General features: G+C 34.4%; 2 protein-coding genes across 3 annotated transcripts in view; one reads left to right on the top strand and one right to left on the bottom strand.

Moving 5' to 3' along the window:
* LOC107445468 (probable elongation factor 1-delta) overlaps window positions 1-8,844 on the top strand; it is a gene marked incomplete at its 5' end in the record, with an annotated part of 71,948 nt that extends 63,104 nt beyond the window's left edge. The window contains 3 exon segments of the mRNA XM_016059859.3: window positions 2,076-2,201; window positions 3,584-3,699; window positions 8,758-8,844. Coding sequence (XP_015915345.3) covers window positions 2,076-2,201; window positions 3,584-3,699; window positions 8,758-8,796 — 281 coding nt within the window.
* A 360-nt stretch (window positions 8,845-9,204) lies between these two features.
* Window positions 9,205-23,166, bottom strand: part of LOC107445469 (troponin I-like) — a gene marked incomplete in the record, with an annotated part of 57,264 nt that continues 43,302 nt past the window's right edge. For both annotated transcript variants that reach the window (XM_071187654.1, XM_071187655.1), the window contains 1 exon segment: window positions 9,205-9,323. In XM_071187654.1, coding sequence (XP_071043755.1) covers window positions 9,288-9,323 — 36 coding nt within the window.

Below are 23,166 nucleotides of genomic sequence, written 5' to 3'. Positions count from 1 at the left end.
GACACTAAAAAAACCACACTTGTTCAAAATGTATTATTTTTTTATTAGGATTTTCTTCAAATATGCTTACTAATAGATATTGTGTTGGCTCGCTCCCTTGTATTTTATGATATAAATAAGAAATATGTATATATGAGTGTACAATTCATGGTTTTTGATGAGAAAATACAAATAAAAGCATAGTGTCAATGTTTTTTTTTGTCATTGCAAAATCCCAAACTTCAAAGTCTTTGAGCTACCTCTAAATGTGTGTGTGTGTTCGTTCGTTCTTGGATTTCCTCTTTTTTACTTTTTGACTACTCTCATCCCTGGCATAAGCCAGTTATAGGTTTATGACTAGTTTCACGTACCATTTTCTTGTGATTCATTGAGAGTTGTGTAAGAAAATGTCGAATTTTACCGTTAGTTATGATAATAACTAACCTAATGCTCAACTTATTTTATTATCAGTTGCATGGCCTGTTGCTGATTCTATCACAAGTCTTATGTGCTTATGATTATATATTTTACATTTACAGAGCCAATCTATATCTATATTCGTTAATCTATATCTATTGTAAGTATAAGTATCTATTAAAAGTAATTGTTAATCAGTTTTAAAATGTATTTTACTTGAAAATCTTCTGGAAGTTTCCATTTTTTGTTTTTTATATATTAAACCATTAAGAATTACATATTGAAGAAGAATCATTGGGTACTTTCTCCCTCTCACCGAAGGACTTGGCTTATTACACTAACTGTCAATTGTCTAGTTTTTAATCAATCTCCTAATAAACAAAGGTTATCAAAATAGAATATTTGAGCATAACACTGATTATATTCAGTGATAAGCTATCATTAATAAAAGCTAAAGTATATGTTAAGAGGAGTAAATAAATTTGCAAAAATACAATTTCTTTTTATAGAAATTCAAAACAAAATGCAGTTGCTACGTTTTATGACACTATACAAACAAATTTGTCTATCAAGAAACAGACAAAATATCTCTGTTCTAATATACCAATCAAATTTACAGAATTGCTGATGCAACAATTTAATTTCTTTTCCTAACTTTGCTTATTCTGTTGCCATAGTTCTGTTTAAATTTAACTGTTCAACTTAGTTTTCTAAAAATTTTACATTAACAAAAATATAGAAATGATCTGTCAAAATGCTATATTAATTTTCGCAGGTTACCTGCATTTATTATTTATTTAAAGTGGATATTTTTTTCTAATGGTTTAATTATTCGCAATGTTTTTTATATTTATTCTATATGAAGTTAAAACTGACAATCAAAATCTTAATATTAATTACGGATTCAGATGAAACACACATAATTGAGCTAGTAGTATTAAAGTTCATGATATTTCAATTGGTAAATAAATTTAATCAAAAATATTGCTAAGAAAAGTTGCCAACCTAGTACAGGGCTGATTGTGCTCTGGAAAAAATCCGGATTTCCGGATTTTTCGTTAACAGTGATCTGGAAGTTTCCGAAGATCGAAGGTCCAGATGTTTTAAGAAATCATTGATCACAGAAGTTTCCGGAAATCTAATTTTCAAAGGTGGAACTTAAAAAACACAGTTTATTTTATTTGTTTGTAAGGGAGAGCCAGAGTGATACTTTATAAGCTTATATTCATGACTAATATTAATTTTTTATCAGTAAATAGTTCTTCTAATCATAAACTTAAAAAGGAAAGACATATTTGTAAATTTTAATTACTTATCTAGGTCATCATAGGTATGTGTAAATGGTACAGGTATGTGAAAAATTTTAAATAAGCTAAGAAATATTGAGAAAAAGGAAAAAAACCATGTTTAAATTTTTTTCTAATTTTTCAATTCAAACTTTTTTTATTTTATTTTTGACTTGGGCTCACAATCACCGTATTCTAGGATGTGGGATTTTCAATTTGAATTCTAGTTGTAAATAATATGTAACATATATGTAATATGTAACATATTTCTTCTTGTGAACTAATTCTTCAAAGCTGTGAAGTTGAATTCTGTGGAAAGACTCAGTTAGAGTGTATTATTATTGTTTTAATGTATAGTAATTTTTTAATTATACATATATATTGACATTACAGAGCCTGCTTTAATTGCCAAATCTAGTGTAGTACTAGATGTAAAGCCATGGGATGATGAAACAGATATGAAAGCATTAGAAGAAGCAGTCAGGTCTATATCTACTGAAGGATTAAAGTGGGGTGCTGGTAAGCATTTACTTATTTTTATTATATGTTTTATTTTGTTGCAATTTTTCTGCCTTTTAATCCCTAATCATATACTTCTAAAACTGTTTATAAAATCATTAGTTTAAACTTTTTCCCTTTCATTCTTTACTTTTTTAAAATTGTTTTGCTGACAAAATATACTTTAAATTATAAATTTGGTTTCAGTTTGTTAGAGCTAAAATTTAAAGGAGGAAAATTTAAACTTTGGGAAATTTGTATCTGTAGTTTAGAGATTTCTGTGCCCGTAGTTCAAAGGCAATTAATTTGAAAGATATCTGCTTTTATCAGCTTTTGTAAATGAAAATATTATTCTTAGCAAACCAGTTATTAGTAATATTATAATAAATATATAGTGAGCAAAATAATAACGCTTGAATAATTTCTGATCTTTGAAATTTTTTTCTATGTACCAAGAAATAAAAAAAAATTTAAAAAAAAAATATGGTATTGTCCAATTGTGAGTTTACACAAATAGCAAATTTATTTTCTTCATGTAAGTTAAAAATATTCATAAAAAGTTTCAAATAAGCTTACTGTTTTACTTGGGTTGTTCAAAATTAACTAAGCGAAACAAACTGATTGTTGCATCGGCCACTGATTGAACATCCATATCAAAACAGCTGTGTCAAAGCAAAGCAGCAACTCAAAGCAATTGTCTTTTCTCATGACCAGATCCCCATTATCTTACCAAATCATTGTACTGGTGTCAAGCAGCACTGCTATCAGTAGCATGTGAGTAAAGTTTTTTTGTGTGGATTTTTTTAGTAATTTTAGAACTAAATAGTTACTATTCTGGGTAGTATCTTTAAACTTGAAATTTTATGCAGTGGCTTAGATGTAACTAATAACTTTAAAAACTAATATTTTATAACTACCTTATACTTTAAGCAAACATGTGCATGCAAAATTTTTAAAAATAATTATTCTTATTAAATTTAAAGACTCCATTTTGCTCTGCTATAATACTGATTAATATTGGTTTGTTATGCTAGAAAGCTACAAGATATTATGGAAATCCTAGTTTGGTGTGTACAGTGGAGAGGTTAGCTGAAAAACAGTTTTAATAACAAAGAATATATTTTCCTCCCCTATTTCCATCAGCAGGTTTTATTTTTGACTGTTAAGGTTATATTTTGTATAACAATTAAGATTGTATTTTGCATCAAAAGTTTTTGCAATAAAAAGTAGTTTGATTAGTAAAATTATTAAGTGCTTTTAAAGTCTCTAAAAATAAGACTTAAATTTTTATCTTGGTTAAAGGTTAAAGCCGCTATGCTTGATTGATACTGTCAAATTTTTGCTGACCTTGTTTTCTTTATCATAATGCTACATATTTACTACTAATTTTGTTTGGTTTTTAGGCAAACTTGTTCCTTTGGCTTATGGAATAAAGAAGTTACAATTAGTTGCAATCGTTGAGGATGATAAAGTTAGTATTGACTGGTTGCAAGAAGCTATTCAAGAACATGAAGACTTGGTAAGTATTTATTGATTTTTTGACTAACTACTATGGATTCTGTTTTTACGCAATTTCACCTGTTACTGCAGACGACGAGAACTGTAACCCAGCCTTCGAAAAAGTCTGATTTTAGTAGTTTTTATCAGTGTTTATTTATTGTTTTACAACAGGGTTCCCACGGTCCTTAAAAACTGCTTAATTTTTATTTTGGAAAATAAGGGCCCTTAAAGTACTTAATTTTATTTAGTACAAGGTTTTTAAAAGTCCTTAATTTTTTAGCATTGCTATAGTTGATTGGAGCATTTTTTCAGTTCAATTTTTTAAAACAAAATGTCGTCCTTATATCACTTGGAATTAAACAATGATTAGAGGGTAAAGCATTTTAGAGAAACAAAAATTAATGCGTGTAGGGAGGCTATAGGTAAGGAGAAGAAAGCATGTCCAGTCATTAATATATTGGTTCTTTCATTAATATATTCTGCCTTTTGCCTAGAATGATACTCCATGAGGAGAGTGAAGCATTCTAAAAGTAAAGAATAGTGTGGACATAGCGGATACTGCACATGGAAGAGATAGTGCTTTTTTGGGGGGTTGCAGTTTTAAGGTACCTAAGTAGAAGACTCACACTAACCTTCAAAATTGACAGAATTCAAGAAATTCAGTTCTATTGGCAATGCATCTGCTTATAGGGATTAAGTAAAACGCTAAGAAAAGAAGTATCAGAAAAAATTTTGAACTAGAATTTATAACGAAAACTATTTCATAAAATCTTGAAGAATTAAATGAATTTGTATAATATTTCAATGTGTAATAAGTAAACGTAAATTTATAGAAATCATAACATTTTTTAAAATTCATGATTGTACTAAAAATAAACAGATCTGCATGAAACAAGGTTTGAAAAATCCCAGCCCACCTAGGTTTTTCATCGGTTTTTGTTGAAAACCAAGTTTTTTTAAAGTTTCAGATTGTTACGCAATTATTTTAATTTCTTAAGAATAAGCAGATTATTTCATAAAATATAAATCTACTCAACTTAAAGATCCTTAGATTTTAATCCTTAGATAATAATTTCATTCAGTTAACATTGCAACTTAATATACTGTTTTTAATTTTTGTTCAATTTTTGGTTGCTTTAAAATTTGTTCATGTTTTTCGCCAGAATGTTTAGTAACATTATGTAAAAGTTAAAATTCTTAATTACTGGTTTGGTTAGAAATAATTTTGGTAAAGTTCATCATAAAAGTAAATATAACACATTTGCTGGTCTAGTAGCAGAATATAAAAACTTGTTGTAATAATTATTTCCATGTTTTTGCCAAATTTCATTATTTACTCTTTTTTTTTTTTAAAAAATATGCATGAAAAAAATTGCAAATCTTAATTTCTGCACTTAGTTTTACAATTCAATTTCAATGAAATCATTAAAAATGGAATATAGGTTAGTTTCATACGTTAACTTTTATGTCTGAAAGTGTTTTATAAAAAGTCTGACCTGGCTTTGCAAAATTTACCTGGTACTTCTTTGACGAGCCCTGTTAATTAATACAATTATATCAGTTCTTAAATTATAATAAAAATGTTTTTTACTATTTTTTTTATTGATTTTCTTTAGAAAGGTAAATAATTTGCACTGTCACTGGTGGTATTCGATGATAAACAATCATACAATTTTTAAGTCCATAATTTTTTCTTAAAAGTGCTAACTTTCTTCAAAAAAAGTCCTTAAAAGTGCTTAATTTTTGCTTTGTTAAAGGCAGGGTGAGTCATGAAAAGTCATGAATTTCAGTATTGAACAAAATTTGTCGTGAAATGTCATGATTTTTACTATTTTTAAAATAAACAATCTTGGAAAGTCATGGATTTAGGTCTCCAAAAAATCTTAATTTTTAAAATGGAATCCCCCCTGCCAATTTCATCCTGTTTCAAATATCTGAATTCCGAACAAAATCACCACTCAGGCATATTTTATTAGAATATAAAATTATTTTGTTATGCTCTTTAAAAATTATGGTGCTCTTTCAAAAAATGAAGGAAAAAGCATCATTTCTCTGTGATTTAAGAATTTTTATTATTTATTTTTTAAAATTTTATAAATTTAAAATTCTAGTTAAAGCAAACCAGTCATTGGCGAATTTTTTTTATTTCCGAAATGAGAACAGAAAAATCAGGAGTATTTCTTTCCTTTCTGATGAACATGAAAAGTAACTTTAGAATATAATTCTGCAGAAAAAAATTATTTGCTTTTGTATTTTTTTTTTTTTTTTTGCTATTTTATTGTTTCAACTCTTTCATTACTCTGTTTTTTAAATTTAAAATCTATAAATATGAAGATGCACAGTACAGAGATGCCAACTATTACGGATTTACCGTAATTATTACGGATTTTTTGACAACATTACGCTATTACGGGCTACTCCCCCAAAATTACGGAAAACTCATCCAAAAGTTTCATTTTTATTTTATAATTTTTCCCTTTAAGAATCATTCTCATTGAATCGTGTCGGACGGCGATCCGAAATGCATTTTTGGACGGAGTGAGAATGCTCCTTTTAAACGTAGCGCTTCTAGCTCTCACCCTTTCAATCCGTCATGTCAACAGCACAGAAATAAGCGGTACTTACTGTCTGTGTAAACAAACGATCGTTTTTGTCGCGCTATTTTTTAACGAAGATTTAATGAGCAAAAAAGCCAGTATATGTGAGTAATCTAGTGCTCAATGCAATGGAACGTCAAGCCAAAAAAGAAAAAGTAACACAACGTTATCGTCATGTATATAGTGTGGAAGGGCACGTGCTTTGGAGCATTAACAAACAAAAAAGTGTGTTTTGAAAGGAAATTTTCTGATGCTGAGACAAGAGCTGTAAAGCAAAGTACTAAATTAGATTTACATATAACAGATAAATAAAAAAAATTTATTGTAGTTTCAGTTTCTTATTTTGTGTTCTATTATACAAGTATGTATTTATGTACCTTTTTAGGTGAATCTTAAACTCAAATTTTATCCTTTTTTAAACAGAACAGTTTTGGAATATAAATTATTAAGATAATTATATAATGAATTCTCATTAATATTTAATTTATAGTACCATTAAAATAAACATTAAATCTTTAATATTGAAATTATGAGGTAAAACTTTAATATTACTGAGGATTACTGAAAATCATTAAAAGTTATGTGTGATAATTACTGAAATCATAATTTTCAAGTTGGCATCTCTGACAGTATAGCAGTTTTGGTTATACCTATCATTTCAATTAATGTTATTCTAATGCTTTTTAAATTTGCGTTTTTATCGGAGAAAATAGTAACTTCGTTAAGTCTTGAAAAATTCTTGGAATTAGTCATGGAAAATCATGAATTTGAAAATCTAAAATGTAGCAGATACTCTGTAAAAGAGTGGAAACCCTGTTTTTAGCTTTACCCCATGGTGTTTCCAATTGCAATATATTTAATACTATATTACTATGAAACATGAATTTTCGAATATTAGTTATTTCTTTTAGATGTGCCCCACTCATAATGGCTCCATCTTTAATCCACATTGTTTTTCCAACATCAATTGTTTATTGGCAGCTATTTATCATTTTTTAAGTCACATCTCCGAAGTTTTTAAAATTCTGATATGCTTAATACGACACAATTTATGAATATAAGGTAACTCTTTTTAAAATGACGATTCATCATAATAAGTCTATGTCGTTTTCTGATCACACAAATTTAGATCTATTTCCTGTGATTCTTTCAAGCGTTCATTTCCTTGACTTCTGGGTTGGGTTCAACACTGAGTTGAACATTGATAGTCGTAAACTCAAAATTGGATTGACTTTTTAAAGATTATTATGAAATAAAAATGTATGAATGCAGTTTTTAAGGATTTTGATGTGAGGGTTTTATCCACTGTTAAAACTGAAAAACTGACTCATGTCAGAAAACCTATTGTCTTAGTCTAATGTTTCAGAATGTTAAAATTTCAAATTAAATCTTTATATATTTTGTTCAGCTGGAATTTTCTAAAATTGATCCTATTTTCTTAAAAATTATTTCATTTATGGAAACCGGCAATATTTCAGTGAAATTTCGAAGTCTGTTTTTGACCTAAAAATATTTTATAATTTTCATTTTGCTTTTATGAGTTACTTTGAATCGAAAACAAAACATTGCTATACTTAGAGGAATATGAGTGAAAAACATCATTTAATAATGTTGTGACTTACGTAATAAAAGTTTGTTTTTGCTAAATATTTATCACCACTATAACAAATTTCTAGCTCATTATTTTAGATAATGTTTTAACTGAAACATCTTCATTATTCACTCTTCAATCACCCTTGTAAAATATGTATATCTTTTTGTATCAAGTTTTTTTAAAATTAAATTTACAGTGTTATATTCTAATTGTAGATTTAGCTTAAAATGTACGTTGTGATTAAGTAACATATAAATACCCATTATCATTACAAAATAACTGTAAATAAAAGAATGATAAAAATTAAATTTTGGCTTAATTTTCTACCATTTAAAACCTTTACTCCACCATTAAAACTTTTTTAAGTACAGTACAGAACCCGTTATCCGGAAATCGGAAAACCAAAAACCGGAACGAAATTCGATAAATATTCCCGCTATTTTAAATTTTTTTTTTTTTTTCCTCATAAGATTTTAAGATTTTTCTTTCTTTTTTGAAAGATGTTTACCTTACCATCATTTTGGAAATAATCATTAGTGTATTACTTCATCGTTTTTTTCTTCTTTTTAAGATTATTTCCAAATATTTTATTTTAGTTGAGTTTGACAATGAAAAAATGCTTCTTTTTGCGATTCAGAAAACCGCAAAAATCAGTTACCTGGAATAGCGATGGTCCCGATCGTTCCGGATAATCGGTTCCCTACTGTACATATAAGTTTATACTTACTTGAACAAGTGAATTTCATTTAAGAATACTTTTCTACAATTTAATATTAAACCTCTCTCATTGCAGTACAAATTGCACATATCATTGAAAAGGTCCAGACTAAATCATGTACTTTTTTAACATAAATATCATTACTAAAAGAAATATTTTTTTTTCTAGGTGCAAAGTGTGGACATAGCTGCCTTTAATAAATTGTGATTTAATTTAAGCTTGTAGATTTTGAATCAATAAAATAATTTTTCATAATGTTGTGTTTCAATTCTGAAAGCAATTTTGAGTAATATAATGTTACATGGTTTTCACAAAGATATAATATGTTAGTGTCTTAAGTGTCAATTTTAAATCATTAAACAATTGAAAAGTAAAACAAATTGTATGTTATGGAAATTTTTTACAAACATGGTTGAAAATATAGTTCTGTATTCTTAATATAATGTATAATATATGGAAAAATATGCATTTGTCACTACGTCAGTTGCAACTATCAACAATTTTGCATGATTGATTTGATTACTAAGTTATTTCCATTTACTATCAGAATGTCATTGTTACTGTTACAGCAATAACTTTTAAAATTTCTATGACAAAATAAAAGAAATTCAAAGATTTGAAAGGAAAAAAAGAAAAATCTTTTAATGTTCTCAGTACAATCAAAACTCATTAACACTTCTTGGTCTCTTTATGTCTGTTTATTTGTTGGCCCATTCTGGAATTTGCTTTTTACCCTGAAATAATTAAAACAGCATTATATATTCAATTAATATTAGATAAATACATTTTGACTTTTTTTGGAAATATAAGATATTAAAAACTTTTCAAGCCTGTTTAGTAGTGTTAAATGGGTGACAATTAAGTAGAAAAGGACTGGATTTTTTTTTCTTAAATAAAAGTTAAATCAAGTTTGTTTAAATAGCATTTTCTTTATAGCATTTTTGACATTTTTTTGCCAAAACAATAATAATAAGAAAATATTATTTTCTGTGTTAGAGATACAGTTTAAATAACTGATTTTTTTAAAAAAACAAACTTGTCTTTAGAATTTTCTTTAATTCTATTCTATACTCAATCTTTCCTTATGGTTCTTATATTTGCATTATTTATTAAAAATTAATTGTATAAGGCTTTTCTTCTGGCTTTCCCTTGAGACATTTGACAAGCTTAATAAATATGTAATAGGATAACATTCTGATTTTCATAAGGATGTATATTTCTGGGATGTTAGTTTCGCAACTGTTAGTTTTAACTTATGATTAATGTAAATCTAATACAGAAATATGCGTCAAAAGTTCATCTGTGTTATTTTACCTATATTTCATTACTCATTTTTACATTAAAATTAGTTGAATTGACGCACGCATATTCTCGGAACATTTTTTTTTTACTAGTAGTTTGATGTTTAGTCATAACTTGTATGAATACTATTAATGTAGTTTCTATTTTAACGATTTTTTTTTCTTCTATCATTTTTAGTTTTTGATTCATTAAATGATAAAATCGATATCTTGAAGTTTACGTAAACACCAATAAAAAAAAGCGTTGCCTTTTTTATATGAATTATAACTAAAGCAAAATTCTCATCAAATGGGAACACTACAAGGATTAAATTTTTGAGAAAATCCCTGTGTTCCCTTAATCGTCATTGTCTTAAATTTTGGACAAAAATTGACATTTCATAAAATGAGTTTTTTAAAAAATGGAGGTAGCTTGATGTACGTAATTTAAATGGTCATAGCTCAAAATCTAGTATTTAAAGAAAGCTAAAAAAGTTGTTTACGAAAACACATTTTATTGCACATATTTAAACTACGGGTATGAATGTATTTTTCTAATGAATTGACACATGACTTTAAATTTGTAATGCAAAAATTTGTGCAGTTTGCAAAATAAAAATAACTTGCGATTGTTTTAAAACTAAATCTTATTGGTTCGAAGCATAAATTTCCTTGTTAGTAACAGTGATATATTTTTTTAAGTCTTGAAGTCTCTGAGTATTTATAGCTTTTATTTATGGATTTTGATTTTTGAATATCAAATTATTGAGGGGGGAGTAGAGTATTGCGTGTTGGAAATATGGTATCAATAGCTTAGGCAGGAGAGCATTAGCAAGCTTGGGTCTTAAAGTTAATTTCATTTGTTCCAGAGATACGTTAAATTAATTATTTGTTATTTTTTATTTTAATAAATTTTTTTTTTAAAATTATAAGGTGCACAAGTTTTTAAATCAATTTTAAGTGACCCTAAATTTGAACTGAAGTGGTCGAATAGTTCTGGCGAAATACAAGTTCAGAAATATGACTGCTTACTCATAATATAAAACTGCTCTCCTTAGCCCTTTCATGGGTTTTTTATTTCTAGTATGAGTAAATTAAAGTATTTTTAGAATTTAGACTCATAATTAGATTATTTGATCAAATTGAAATTTTAACGCCATTTTTTTGGTGATAAATATGTTTTCCGCTACCACTTAGATGTTATAAAAAAGTAAGGAACTTAATTACTTTTACTTCTTTTTATTTATAAGTTAAATTTTAAAAAGGCTGCAGCCTGTAAAAGGAATTATGTACATCATAACTTATAATGCATTTTCTAAAACTTTCATATGGTCATCAGTTTTATCCAAACGTACTTCATCAGAGCTGGAGTTAGTAACAAATGGAATCCCAAATTAAAAGTGTCCCGCAGTGGACTGATAATAAAGACACAGTTCCCGGTAAAGCACCAAAGTCAAGATCACTGGCTGTGGTCAATAAGTAGGAGGGTTACAGACACTCGGAAAAAATAGCTAAGCACCATGACCCTTGCAAAATAAAATTGAAAACGCAAACCGACAAAATGAAATGAAGTGAATGATTCCTCAAGCCTCGATCTCACTGCTCTGCCATGATGCAGTTTTTTGAAATGTTCTCACTGCCCTGTCGTGAAGCAGTATTTTGTTTATTTGAAATGTGTGACGACCCAACATTGGCCATGACAAAAAAAACCAGTCCGCAGAAGCCATTTCAAGGAAAAATTGATTTCAATGTGTGCCCAACAGATTCGCGCCCAATTTTGACCCACAAAAAAAAAAAAACCAGAGAGCCTCCGCAGAAGCCATTTGAAATGATTTCAATGGCCCAAGAGGTCCCCACCAGAACACCCAATGTTTGCCTCGTGTATATTTTAAAAAAAGTCTCTTTGACATAGAGTTAAATGTAGATGGCTTCTCGGCACATGGGGCAAGTCTTTTGACTGCTGGTGCGCATCCAATTGACCAGACATTGTTCGTGAAACTCATGCCGGCCTTGCGTCCGGTGAGGAATTTCCACCATCTCTTCCAAGCAAATCGGGCAGGTCTCGGGTGGGGAGTAGTACCACTGTTCAAAGGGTAACGTAAAGAGGCAATTGCGAATTTCGCCGGCTAGGCGAATCCGCAATGCATCTGTCACGAGATGCTCTTTCGAAAACCAGTCATTCACAATATTTAAAAGCCATCTCATACCAAAGCGATTAAAAGTCCTGTAAGCTGGGCTTACATGACTCAAATCAGTCTGGAGACGCAACTCTCGATCGATTAACCTCTTAAGGACACCCTTCACCCGAGTCACATCAGAGTAGTCTTCCGGATCGAGGAATCGAAGCACTGGATGCGCCTCGACCCCCAATTCCACAACCTCCGGCTCTCCCGTCCACAACACCTCCCGAGGAACAGTATGGAGTAGAAGCACCTGATCTGGTGTCAAGGGAAGAAGATTACTAATAATAAAATAGTTTGCCATCTGGAATCGACTGTATGTCAAAATATAACTTCTCCTCAACGTGCAAGCCTTTTTATAGACAAACAGAGAGCACTCAAGTCGTCATGACGCCATGGAATGTTCTAGAAATGCCACGGAGCCTGAAAATGATTACCTGATGGATATGTTGGGGGTACCTGGGGGTTTGCAAGATGAATTGGATTCCATGGTCATTGGCCGACGGACATTCCGGCGATGAGTTGGGAGTGGGTCGAGGCTTGACTCAAACACTCAACAGTAAAAAAAAACTTGACCGGAAATGGGCGTGGCCAAACGACAACAATTGCACATGACACCAAAAAGTTGCGTCTCGAAAAAATCAAATTTTGTCTCCTCCAAAATTTGACTCGGCCCAAGTCTCCGGACGAATGAAAAAAAACTTGACCGGAAGGAGGCGTGGCCAAACGACAACAATTGCACATAACACCAAAAAGTTGCGTCTCGAAAAAATCAAATTTCATCTCGACCAAAATTTGACTCGACCCAAAATCTCCGGACGAGTGAAAAAAATTTTCTATTTTTGGCATTAAAAGTTCTCGAATATGTAACCGTCTTTTTCTGCTTTTTCCAAATATTCCATTTCCATAAAATCATCATTTTTCTATCAAATACAGACGGCATCATAAAGGAGCCCATACCATTCCCGCGAAATATCTAGTTACAAGCTAAAATATAAATGATTAAAAAAAATCCCAACCGCAACCTAAATTCCCAGGATGTCAGATCCAACTCATTGGATTCCAAAGCCAGCGCAATGGATTTCAAGACCCCAACTCCATGGATGTCCATGCATTCCAACCACTCTCACCGTGTTTCAAATCCAGATATTTTCAACAAAATGTCACGCGATTCCAGAGCCCGTATCCATGTTTCAAAACCACACTTTTCCAATGGCCCATGGATCCAAAGCACCGGGGTTTTCCAGAGGCCATGCGATGCCATTCAAAACGGGATTCGACGCCCCACACCTTTTCAAACGGCATCACCCACCAAGCGGTTTTCCAATGGATCCAGAGTACCGGGTGTTTTGAGGCCGATGAGCCAAAGCGTTCCAGCTGGACAGGCTGCAGTTTCACCGACTCAAGCATTTGAAGACTGTTGGGTTTTCAAATAGGACCCGGGGGTCTTGAAATCTGGGAGACGTGTGTTTGAGGGATTCTTTGAACACTCTGTGGACAGTGCCTGGCTCTCAAATCCCGGGGATGGGGGTTTGCGATATCAATTGGATTCCGAGCTCATTGTCCCAAGGACATTCTGATGATGAGTTGAGAGTGTGTCGAGACTCAAGGCTTGGGTCAAACACTCAACTGCAAAAAAAACTTGACAGGAAGTGGGTGTGGCCAAATGACAACGATCTCTTTGCACATGAGAACGACAGCCAAAAAGTTGCGTCTCAAAAAAATAAAATTTTGTCTCGACCAAAATTTGACTCGACCCAAATCTCCAGACGAGTGGAAAAAAAAATTCTAGTTATTAAAAGTTGATGGTATAGGCTTATACGTTTCTAGACCAAATTTATCCCTTTCCAAAAATGTCACTTTTTGCAAAAATAAAATTTATGCCCTTTTGGCCACACACACTTCCTGTCAAGTATTTTTACTTTTTTTAAAAATTTTTGTATATAAAAAAACAATCCCGTTCAAAACATTCCAACCCAACTCTAAGAGAACCCCCGCCCTCTGGAAATGTGTACCCTCTCCATCTGTATTCTAATGATATCATAAAATGACATAATTTTTTGTAAAAAAAAATATCATTTTTTATAAATCGACATCCTTTTTTTTAAAAATCAATTCTCAGAGTCCCCAATCTCTGATTGCCATCCAGACGATTGGACACGCTCCTGCTGAGATTGCACGACGACCGTGGAACCCGAGGCCACATGAATGTCACCGCTACTGAAATGGTTGGTGGTGGAGGGCCTCTGCTCCATCTCTGCAATTTTACGCTTCAGCGTTTCATTTTCTCGTTTCAGTGCGTCGATAGTTGCATAGAGCTTATCCATCTCTGCGCCTTGTTTCTGGAGCACGCGCTCTAAAATATGCATTTGAAAGACTTGCTGTTTATTGAGCGTGTAGTAGACGTCTTTCATGCGTTGACGCCAAGAATTGCCTAATTCAATCTGATGTGCCATCGCCGCGACGCGATTCTCGAAGCTTGTCTGCGTGAATCGGACGCACATGATATCACTCTCAGTCCAGTGCAGTTTGTGTTCTCCAGCGGGATGCAGTTCTTAATCCCATCGCAAAGAAGCGGGACAATCTCGAAGCTTCGGCAAGGCGTCGAGCACGCGAACTCGCTATTTTTTCGCACCGGATGACCAGAAGGTTTCCGTTTTTCAATCCATGAAAACATGATCGCGAAGCTTTTGCTGGATGTATTCCATGGAGCCCGTCGGCCACAACAGGACCATGGAAGCGACGGCATGCTTGTGCAACGGGCGATTGATGCAAAAGTGTCCTTTTCGCCACACGCCTGGCTGCTGGGATCCGGAACATTGAGATTTTTCGCACGATACGTAGTGAATGGTATTGGCCAAATGCATGGCTGTCTTGATCTCTTTCTGGCGCTCGGATTCGAAAGTCACGTTGATGCGTTTCCACGCTTTGAAGCAGGCGGCTCAATTCCGCACACCCACAATCAAGCGGCGAGGGAGTTTATGACACGCCATGGCCTGGGGCTGGACGGTCGAGCAACCGTCGCACATACACCAAAAGGACAACACGACCAGTGAACTGACCTCCAAGACCGCAGACATGTTGGTCTTGAAACTAGAAAAGGCATACGATCGAATAAAAACATGATAGAGCGTCCAAGCGCTGGAAAAAAACATTCGAAGCAGGGCCAAGGGCTCACGACCCAAATTGCTCTCTTTATCAAACGCGGCAAACGATCCCGTGTCTGTCAACTCTTGAAAGTCACCTGGGTAGTCTTCATAAAATCCAGCCTGTTGCGAATCCTCCTCCATGTTTCGGTGGTTGAGTCGACGATAAAGTAATGAGCGATCAAATGGAATACAGTCACATAATCAGGGAGTGGAGCTTTCGGGATCATCGATTTCAGAGGCAGCACTGGTTTCAGCCATTGTAGTGTCGTCAGTTTGGATAAAGCAAACTTTTTTGTTTTTTCGATTCTTTTTTTTGAGAAGGGTAAAGCATTTTTCAATGTGGATGTTGTTTGCTTCGAGACTCGCGCAAAATGTGTGTTTTCCACGAGAAATGCAATCGGTTTTTCCATTGAGACCATGTTTGGATATTGAATGAGTCTTTATATACTCTTCCAACGTCACTTTATCAGAGCAAAGCGGACATTCGATATCCCTATTCTTCCAGTACTTGTAAGAAGAACTGAATCTCTTTTTCAAAGTTATCAAACTCATTCTCGAGTTTTGAAAAACAATTTCAAACTGAATCCAGCAAAACTCGACACTCACTAAAGTAAAGCATTAATAAAAAAAATAAAAAGACTTGACTGGAAGTGGGCGTGGCCAAACGGGCGGCATAAATATTTTTTTTTTTGTAAAAAAAGACATTTTTGAAAAGGAATAGATTTGGTCTAGAAACGTATAAGCCTATACGATCAACTTCTAATAACAAAACTAGAATTTTTTTTCACTCGTTTGGAGATTTGGGTCGAGTCAAAGTTTGGTCGAGACGAAATTTAATTTTTTTGAGACGCAACTTTTTGGCTGTCGTGCTCATGTGCAAACAATCGCTGCCATTTGGCCACGCCCACTTCCTGTCGAGTTTTTTTTGCAGTCGAGTGTTTGAGCCAAGTCTTGAGTCTCGACACACTCTCAACTCATCATCAGAATGTCCTTGGGACAATGAGCTCGGAATCCATTTGATATCGAAAACCCTCTGCCCCGGGATTTGAGAGCCAGGCCCTGTCCACAGAGTGTTCAAAAGATCCCCCAAACACACGTCTCCCAGATTTTCAAACTCCCGGGTCTCATTTGAAAATCCAACCGTTTTCAAATGTTTGCGTCGGTGAAACTGCAGTCTGTCCAGGTGGAACGCTTTGGCTCATCGGCCTCAAAACACCCGGTGCTCTGGATCCATTGGAAAACCGCTTGGTGGGTGATGCCGTTTGAAAAGGTGTGGGGCGTCGAATCTCGTTTGGAATGGCATCGCATGGCCTCTGGAAAACCCCGGTACTCTGGATCCATGGGCTATTGGAAAAGTGTGGTTTTGAAACATGGATACGGGCTCTGGAATCGCACGACATTTTGTTGAAAATATCTGGTTTTTAAACACGGTTAGAGTGGTTGGAATGTATGGACATCCATGGAGTTGGGGTCTTGAAATCCATTGCGCTGGCTTTGGAATCCAATGAGTTGGATCTGACATCCTGGGACTGGGAATTTAGGTTGCGGTTGGGATTTTTTTTAATCATTTATATTTTAGCTTGTAACTAGATATTTCGCGGGAATGGTATGGGCTCCTCGATGATGCCGTCTGTATTTGATAGAAAAATGATGGTTTTATGGAAATGGAATATTTGGAAAACGCAGAATGGGAGCGCGGAAAAAGACGGTTGCATATTCGAGAACTTTTAATGCTAAAAATAGAAATTTTTTTTCTCGCTCGTCCGGAGATTTTGGGTCGAATCAAATTTTGGTGGAGACAAAATTTGATTTTTTCGATACGCAACTTTTTGGTGTCATGTGCAATTGTTGTCGTTTGGCCACGCCCACTTCCGGTCAAGTTTTTTTTTGCTGTTGAGTGTTCTAGCCAAGCCTCGAGTCTCAACACACTCCCAACTCATCGTCAGAATGTCCGTCGGCCAATGACCTTGGAATCCAATTCATCTTGCAAACCCCCTGCCCCGGGATTTGAGAGTCAGGCCATTTCAAAAGTTTTCAAATGGTCCACGTGACGCAACCATTTCAAAAATTTCACTTATCCTGGTGATGTGCTCTGGATCCAGTGATTATGTTGTTTCGAACGAATGTCCTGTCACGTAATATCCCGAAAGTGTATTGGGGTAATGTGTTTTGTCGCACGACTTGTTGGAAATGCATCCGGTGACATCCTAAAGGTGTGTTTGGGGAATGCGTTTTGTCTCACAATTTCTTGGAAGCGCATCCGGTGATTTGTTGCATGAAATCGTAAAACTGCATCTGGCGGATGTTTTTGCATGACTTTTTGGAAACGCATTTCGAAAGGGTCGATCGGAAGTTTTTATCACGTGATATCCATCAGGTAATCATTTTCAGGCTCCGTGGCGTTTTCTAGAACATTCCATGGCGTCATGACGACTCGAGCGCCCTCTGCTTGTCTATAAAAGGGCTTGCACGCTGAGGAGAAGTTATATTTTGACATAGAGTCGATTCCAGATGGCAAACTATTTTATTATTAGTAATCTTCTTCCGTTGACACCGGAGCAGGTGCTTCCACTCCATACTGTTTCTCAGGAGGTGTTGTCGACGGGAGAGCCGGAGGTTGTGGAATTGGGGGTCGAGGCGCATCCAGTGCTTCGATTCCTCGATCCGGAAGACTACTCTGATGTGACTCGGGTGAAGGGTGTCCTTAAGAGGTTAATCGATCGAGAGTTGCGTCTCCAGACTGATTTGAGTCATGTAAGCCCAGCTTACAGGACTTTTAATCGCTTTGGTATGAGATGGCTTTTAAATATTGTGAATGACTGGTTTTCGAAAGAGCATCTCGTGACAGATGCATTGCGGATTCGCCTAGCCGGCGAAATTCGCAATTGCCTCTTTACGTTACCCTTTGAACAGTGGTACTACTCCCCACCCGAGACCTGCCCGATTTGCTTGGAAGAGATGGTGGAAATTCCTCACCAGACGCAAGGCCGGCATGAGTTTCACGAACAATGTCTGGTCAATTGGATGCCCACCAGCAGTCAAAAGACTTGCCCCATGTGCCGAGAAGCCATCTACATTTAACTCTATGTCAAAGAGACTTTTTTTTAAATATACACGAGGCAAACATTGGGTGTTCTGGTGGGGACCTCTTGGGACATTGAAATCATTTCAAATGGCTTCTGCGGAGGCTCTCTGTTTTTTTTTTTGTGGGTCAACATTGGGCGCGAATCTGTTGGGCACACATTTAAATCAATTTTTCCCTGAAATGGCTTCTGCGGACTGCTTTTTTGTCATGGCCAATGTTGGGCCGTCACACATTTCAAATAAACAAAATACTGCTTCACGATAGGGCAGTGAGAACATTTCAAAAAACTGCATCATTACAGAGCCGTGAGAATCGAGGCTTGAGGAATCATTCATTTCATTTTGTCGTTTTGCGTTTTCAATTTTATTTTGCAAGGGTCACGGTGCTTAGCTATTTTTTCGAGAGACTGTACCAGTTTGCATTGGGACCGAAAGTGTGCGGTATTGGTTCTAGATAAGCTGCTCTACTGTAAATTGCTCGATTTTGCGCGCAAGTCGTCCCCTCTGCAGAGGATTGAAATAGTATGTCTTCGGATCATCCGTAGAGATGTTTCCCAGACCGTCACCGATAGCTCTAGTGTGACGTTAAAAGAGAGTACCTACCCGAATTGTTTACCATTGGTTTAAATTGGTAAGTACAGTTACTATTGCCTTAGAAAAGAGTGGAAAATCCAAATCCGTCCGGAAAAAAGTTGTGTTTATTCAGAAGAGTACCTTTGTGTAGGGCTGGATAGTCTGGCTGGTAGGGCGTTGGGCCATATCCTTGAGGTTGTGAATTAGATCCCCACCAGCCGAAGACGTACCGTACACAAAATGGTGACTTCTGTCACGCTAAATCTGTCGGGGTCACAGAGACCTACAAGTTTATAATAACAAATCAATACCTCTTTTATCATTGAATCGGAAATTGATCATGCTTTGGTTCAGGTCAAAATTGCGTTTTGCGGATAGATGGATGGTGTGTGAATGTGTTCTCCCTGTGAAATTGGATATGACGTATGTATGCTGTCTCTGGAACATCCTCAGGGATGTTTCCCAGATCGTCGCCAAGAGCTCATTTTGCAGCTCTAGTGCGACGTAACTAAAATTGCCGTACCCTACTTTTTTGTAACATTTTGTTCGAAAAGTATTGTCCGCACATATTAATTAGTATATTAAAGCATAACCCTCGAATCATTTGAGAAATTTCGTAAAACATTTGCATTGCGTTAACACAAACCTTATTTTCTACTTCTTAGCAATAATGTGATTTGTAGGGAAGTTTTTGCCCTTACATTGGGAAAATGAAATAGCACTGGTGGAAAACCTCCAACACCACGCAAAATCTTTATTAAAATTGTTTTTGTGTTATAGAAAATCCTATCATTAAATCAAAATTATTTTCTTTTATTGCGCATCTTTGATGTTAGTCTTTATTGAACTGACTTCAAGTGTGCACGGTTCTTTTTAAGTCTTCTGTGGGCAAGATTTTTTCGGATCCTGAAAACGTTTAAATTCTTAGTAGAACTCTACTGCGTATTCACCGTTGACTCTGACCTAACACGTAACTCCCAGTTCCGAAACCCCCGGTTTGGAAACTTTGACCGAGAGTTCAAAGCGATTCCACCATTATTTTTTAACCGTTGGTTTCTTAACTGCGGGTTACTTGACCGGCAGTTAATGGCATTTTCCTATTGGATAATAACTTGCGTCCCGGTGGTAGATTTATAGCCGTATTAACAGTGTTTGTTTTCAATTTTCGTTGCTATTTTTTTAAAAAAAAATCTATTAAAAGAAGGGGAAAAAAAGATTGCATTGAGTAATTAAATTTGAACCCCTCTTTTACTGGTCAAATAAAAAATATGTTTAGTTTCGTTTTCCTAACCGACTTGTATTCACCTCGTTTTCTAAATAAACAAACAGCTAGTTAAGCGGAAGTAACTTCACTCGGTCCGTGCGAACTTCGGCTACATCGCTATAGTCTTCTTATTATTATGTTTTACTTTAGATTTCCAAACATTGTTGTCGTTTTCTCTCATCTTGATAACGTTTGTTGTTCGAAAATAAAAATTTGTTTTATTAAATCGAAATGAGCTTTTCCTATTATCACAAGTTGAATGATGATGGCAAAATTGTCATATAATAATATTCAGTTGTCTGATCCTTTTTCTGGAGAGTTATTTTAAAGTTTAAAATATAAAATTCAATTAAGTTTTCAAAAGACACTGGTCTCTAGCAGCTAAATATTAAGTTAAGATATATTTACCTCGCAAATATACTACTTATTCATGGCATTCTAAAAACATGCAGAGCTTGACATTATATGAATGAAATTTGTAACAGAGATTTCATTTTCTTCAAAAAATTAAATTTCGTAATGGAAATATTTTTTCTCTTTCTTAAATAAAAGCAATATCTTCAATTTCCTCCATCAAACAAGAAAACAAGATATATGTTACTTCATCAAATTTTTTTAAAATGCATTTATTTTATTTTTCTTCAGGAAGTTTAATTGTTTAAAGCAGGGGTGGTCAAAACTGAGCCTCTTGTGCACCACTTTCAGTGAAAAAAAATCTTGAACGTGGCAATTATTTATATAAACTCTACGTCAAATCAATAAGTGCTACCGTGTTAATGTTGTTCATTGAATTATTACACGTACAGTAACTTTTTTTTCTTGATCAAATTAAGCTATAAGTTAGCAAATATCACAGATGTTATCTTTAAAATCTTGAAAAATTGAATTGTTTCTAGTGAAATTTAAACAATGGCTAATATGTAACCAATCAAAATTTTTTGCTCATCATTTTTATACATTTAAATGAGCAAGAAAATAATAAACAGAAAATTACATTTAATTACTCTTTTTTTAAATGAAACAATTTTACAAATACAGCTAATAAGGAGAAAACTTACAAGGATACAAACACTAATGTGATTTCTGTATTGTTTTGATTTTAAGTAGGTTCTTTATATGAAAAATTGAAAAAAAAATTTTTTTTTCAATTTAAATTGAGTTTGTGTGCCACACAAAATACCACCTCTGGTTTAAAGTAACTTTATTTTTCATATGTCAAATAATAGCACACACTAATCTGAATTATTTAGTGTTAAAAGTCATGTTTCTCTATTTAGATATTACTTTAAATTTTACATTACATTATGGGAAAGTACCTATTTTATTTTAAATTACGCTTGTTGAAATCTTGAAATTTAAAAAATAAGAATACTGTATATATTAGATAAAAAATTATTTTTGGAAAAAGTTTAAGAAATATATACAGAAAAGTTCCTTTTGTTGTGGATCCCCCATCTTAACGAGACTAGAGATAAGATCCAAAGATTCAATCAGGGGATAAGGAGAGTTGCTAGGGCAACCTGGGGGCTCAGCCCATTTATACTTAAACGAATCTACCTCCAGCCAAGCGAGCGTATTATTTTGTATGCAGCCAGTGTCTGGTACGGAAATAACACAAGGATGAACGAAAAACTTAAATCAATCCAAAGGATCCCTCTACTTACCATCACCAAGGCGTATTCGACAGTTAGCTCTGAAGCTGTACAGATACTGGCTGGCATTGTCCCAATTCACCTAAAGATCCTCGAGGACATTATTATCAAAAGGATGAGATGGGGTTGGAGGACGGATGATTTGGTTCATGTTTTCCCACAGTGCTCTACACAGAATATTAATTTTGATACTCCAGCCCCACTGCACCCATCTAAGTATCGCTCCTTGCCCTGGGGGTATGATTTCCCAAAAGATCAGGGTTTGGAGATTTTCACCGACGGCTCTAGGATGGAGACTGGCAACAATAACATCTTCAGAACTGCTTTTGCATTCGTTGTCTATTTTAACGGAGTAAAAACACATCAGGTCTCCACTAGGGTCGAAGATAACACTAACATCTTTATTGCTGAACTGCTGGCCATCAAATCGGCGCTGCAATGGCTTCAACATTACGGAGGCAACTATTTACTCAGACCCTCTTTCATCGCTACAGGCCCTGGCTGACCCACAGCCCACATCAGACATTATTGAAACTACAAAACTGCTCTGAAGACAAAATATAAAATTAAACTGGTTTAAGGCGCATGTGGGCATCCAGGGCAACGAAGAAGCTGACGAAGCAGCCAAGATGGCCATTGGGTTAGACACGGTGGAACTCCAAGGGCTGAGGACCCCAAAACAGGTTAAGAGTAAACTGAGGGATAGTATCCTTATTAAATGGGCAGAGGAGTGGAGGAACTGTCCAAAAGGGAGGCAAACCTATGATCTCATTAAAACACCATCAACTAAAAGGTTACTTACAAACTTTTACCTAAATCAATTCATTACTGGCCACGGAGTGTTCGGAGTGTATCAAAAAAGGTTTTTCAACAAAAGTGGTATCTGTCAATATTGCAAGGAAGAACAAGCCATTCACCACCTACCTTTTGATTGTGCACGTCCGGGCACTCCGAGGGGATATCTTTACTAATAAAACTGAGCATCAGATCTTCTCAAGTAATGACTGCAAAAATATCGTCAAGGAAATCATTAGGGTCACACTAGAAGATCTACTGAAAATTGATCAGGTCTAGTCTCACCGGCCCTCCTTTCCAGATCTTCATTCGTTCCCCCAGTAGAGCCATCGGCCGGCATCCGGGCACGCTTGCTTTTACTTTGTGCGCCTCTTGTGTTTTAACTTCTTGCTAGTCTTGACTTGTATACCTCTCCTGCCCTGACTTGTTGCTGGTTTTAACTTTTAAATTTTAATTCTTTTGAGCGCATGTAACTTTTTTGTATTACCATTGGTTGGTTTTATTTTCATGAGTCCCTATTGATTCATGGTTTTAACTATCTTGATCACTTTGTACCCCTTTTGGCTTGTTATTGCTCTTTTAATTTGTCGTTGTTATATA

Source organism: Parasteatoda tepidariorum, chromosome X1 (assembly GCF_043381705.1).
Source record: "Parasteatoda tepidariorum isolate YZ-2023 chromosome X1, CAS_Ptep_4.0, whole genome shotgun sequence".
Taxonomy (NCBI): domain Eukaryota; kingdom Metazoa; phylum Arthropoda; class Arachnida; order Araneae; family Theridiidae; genus Parasteatoda; species Parasteatoda tepidariorum.
This window is presented reverse-complemented; position numbering and strand designations above follow the sequence as displayed.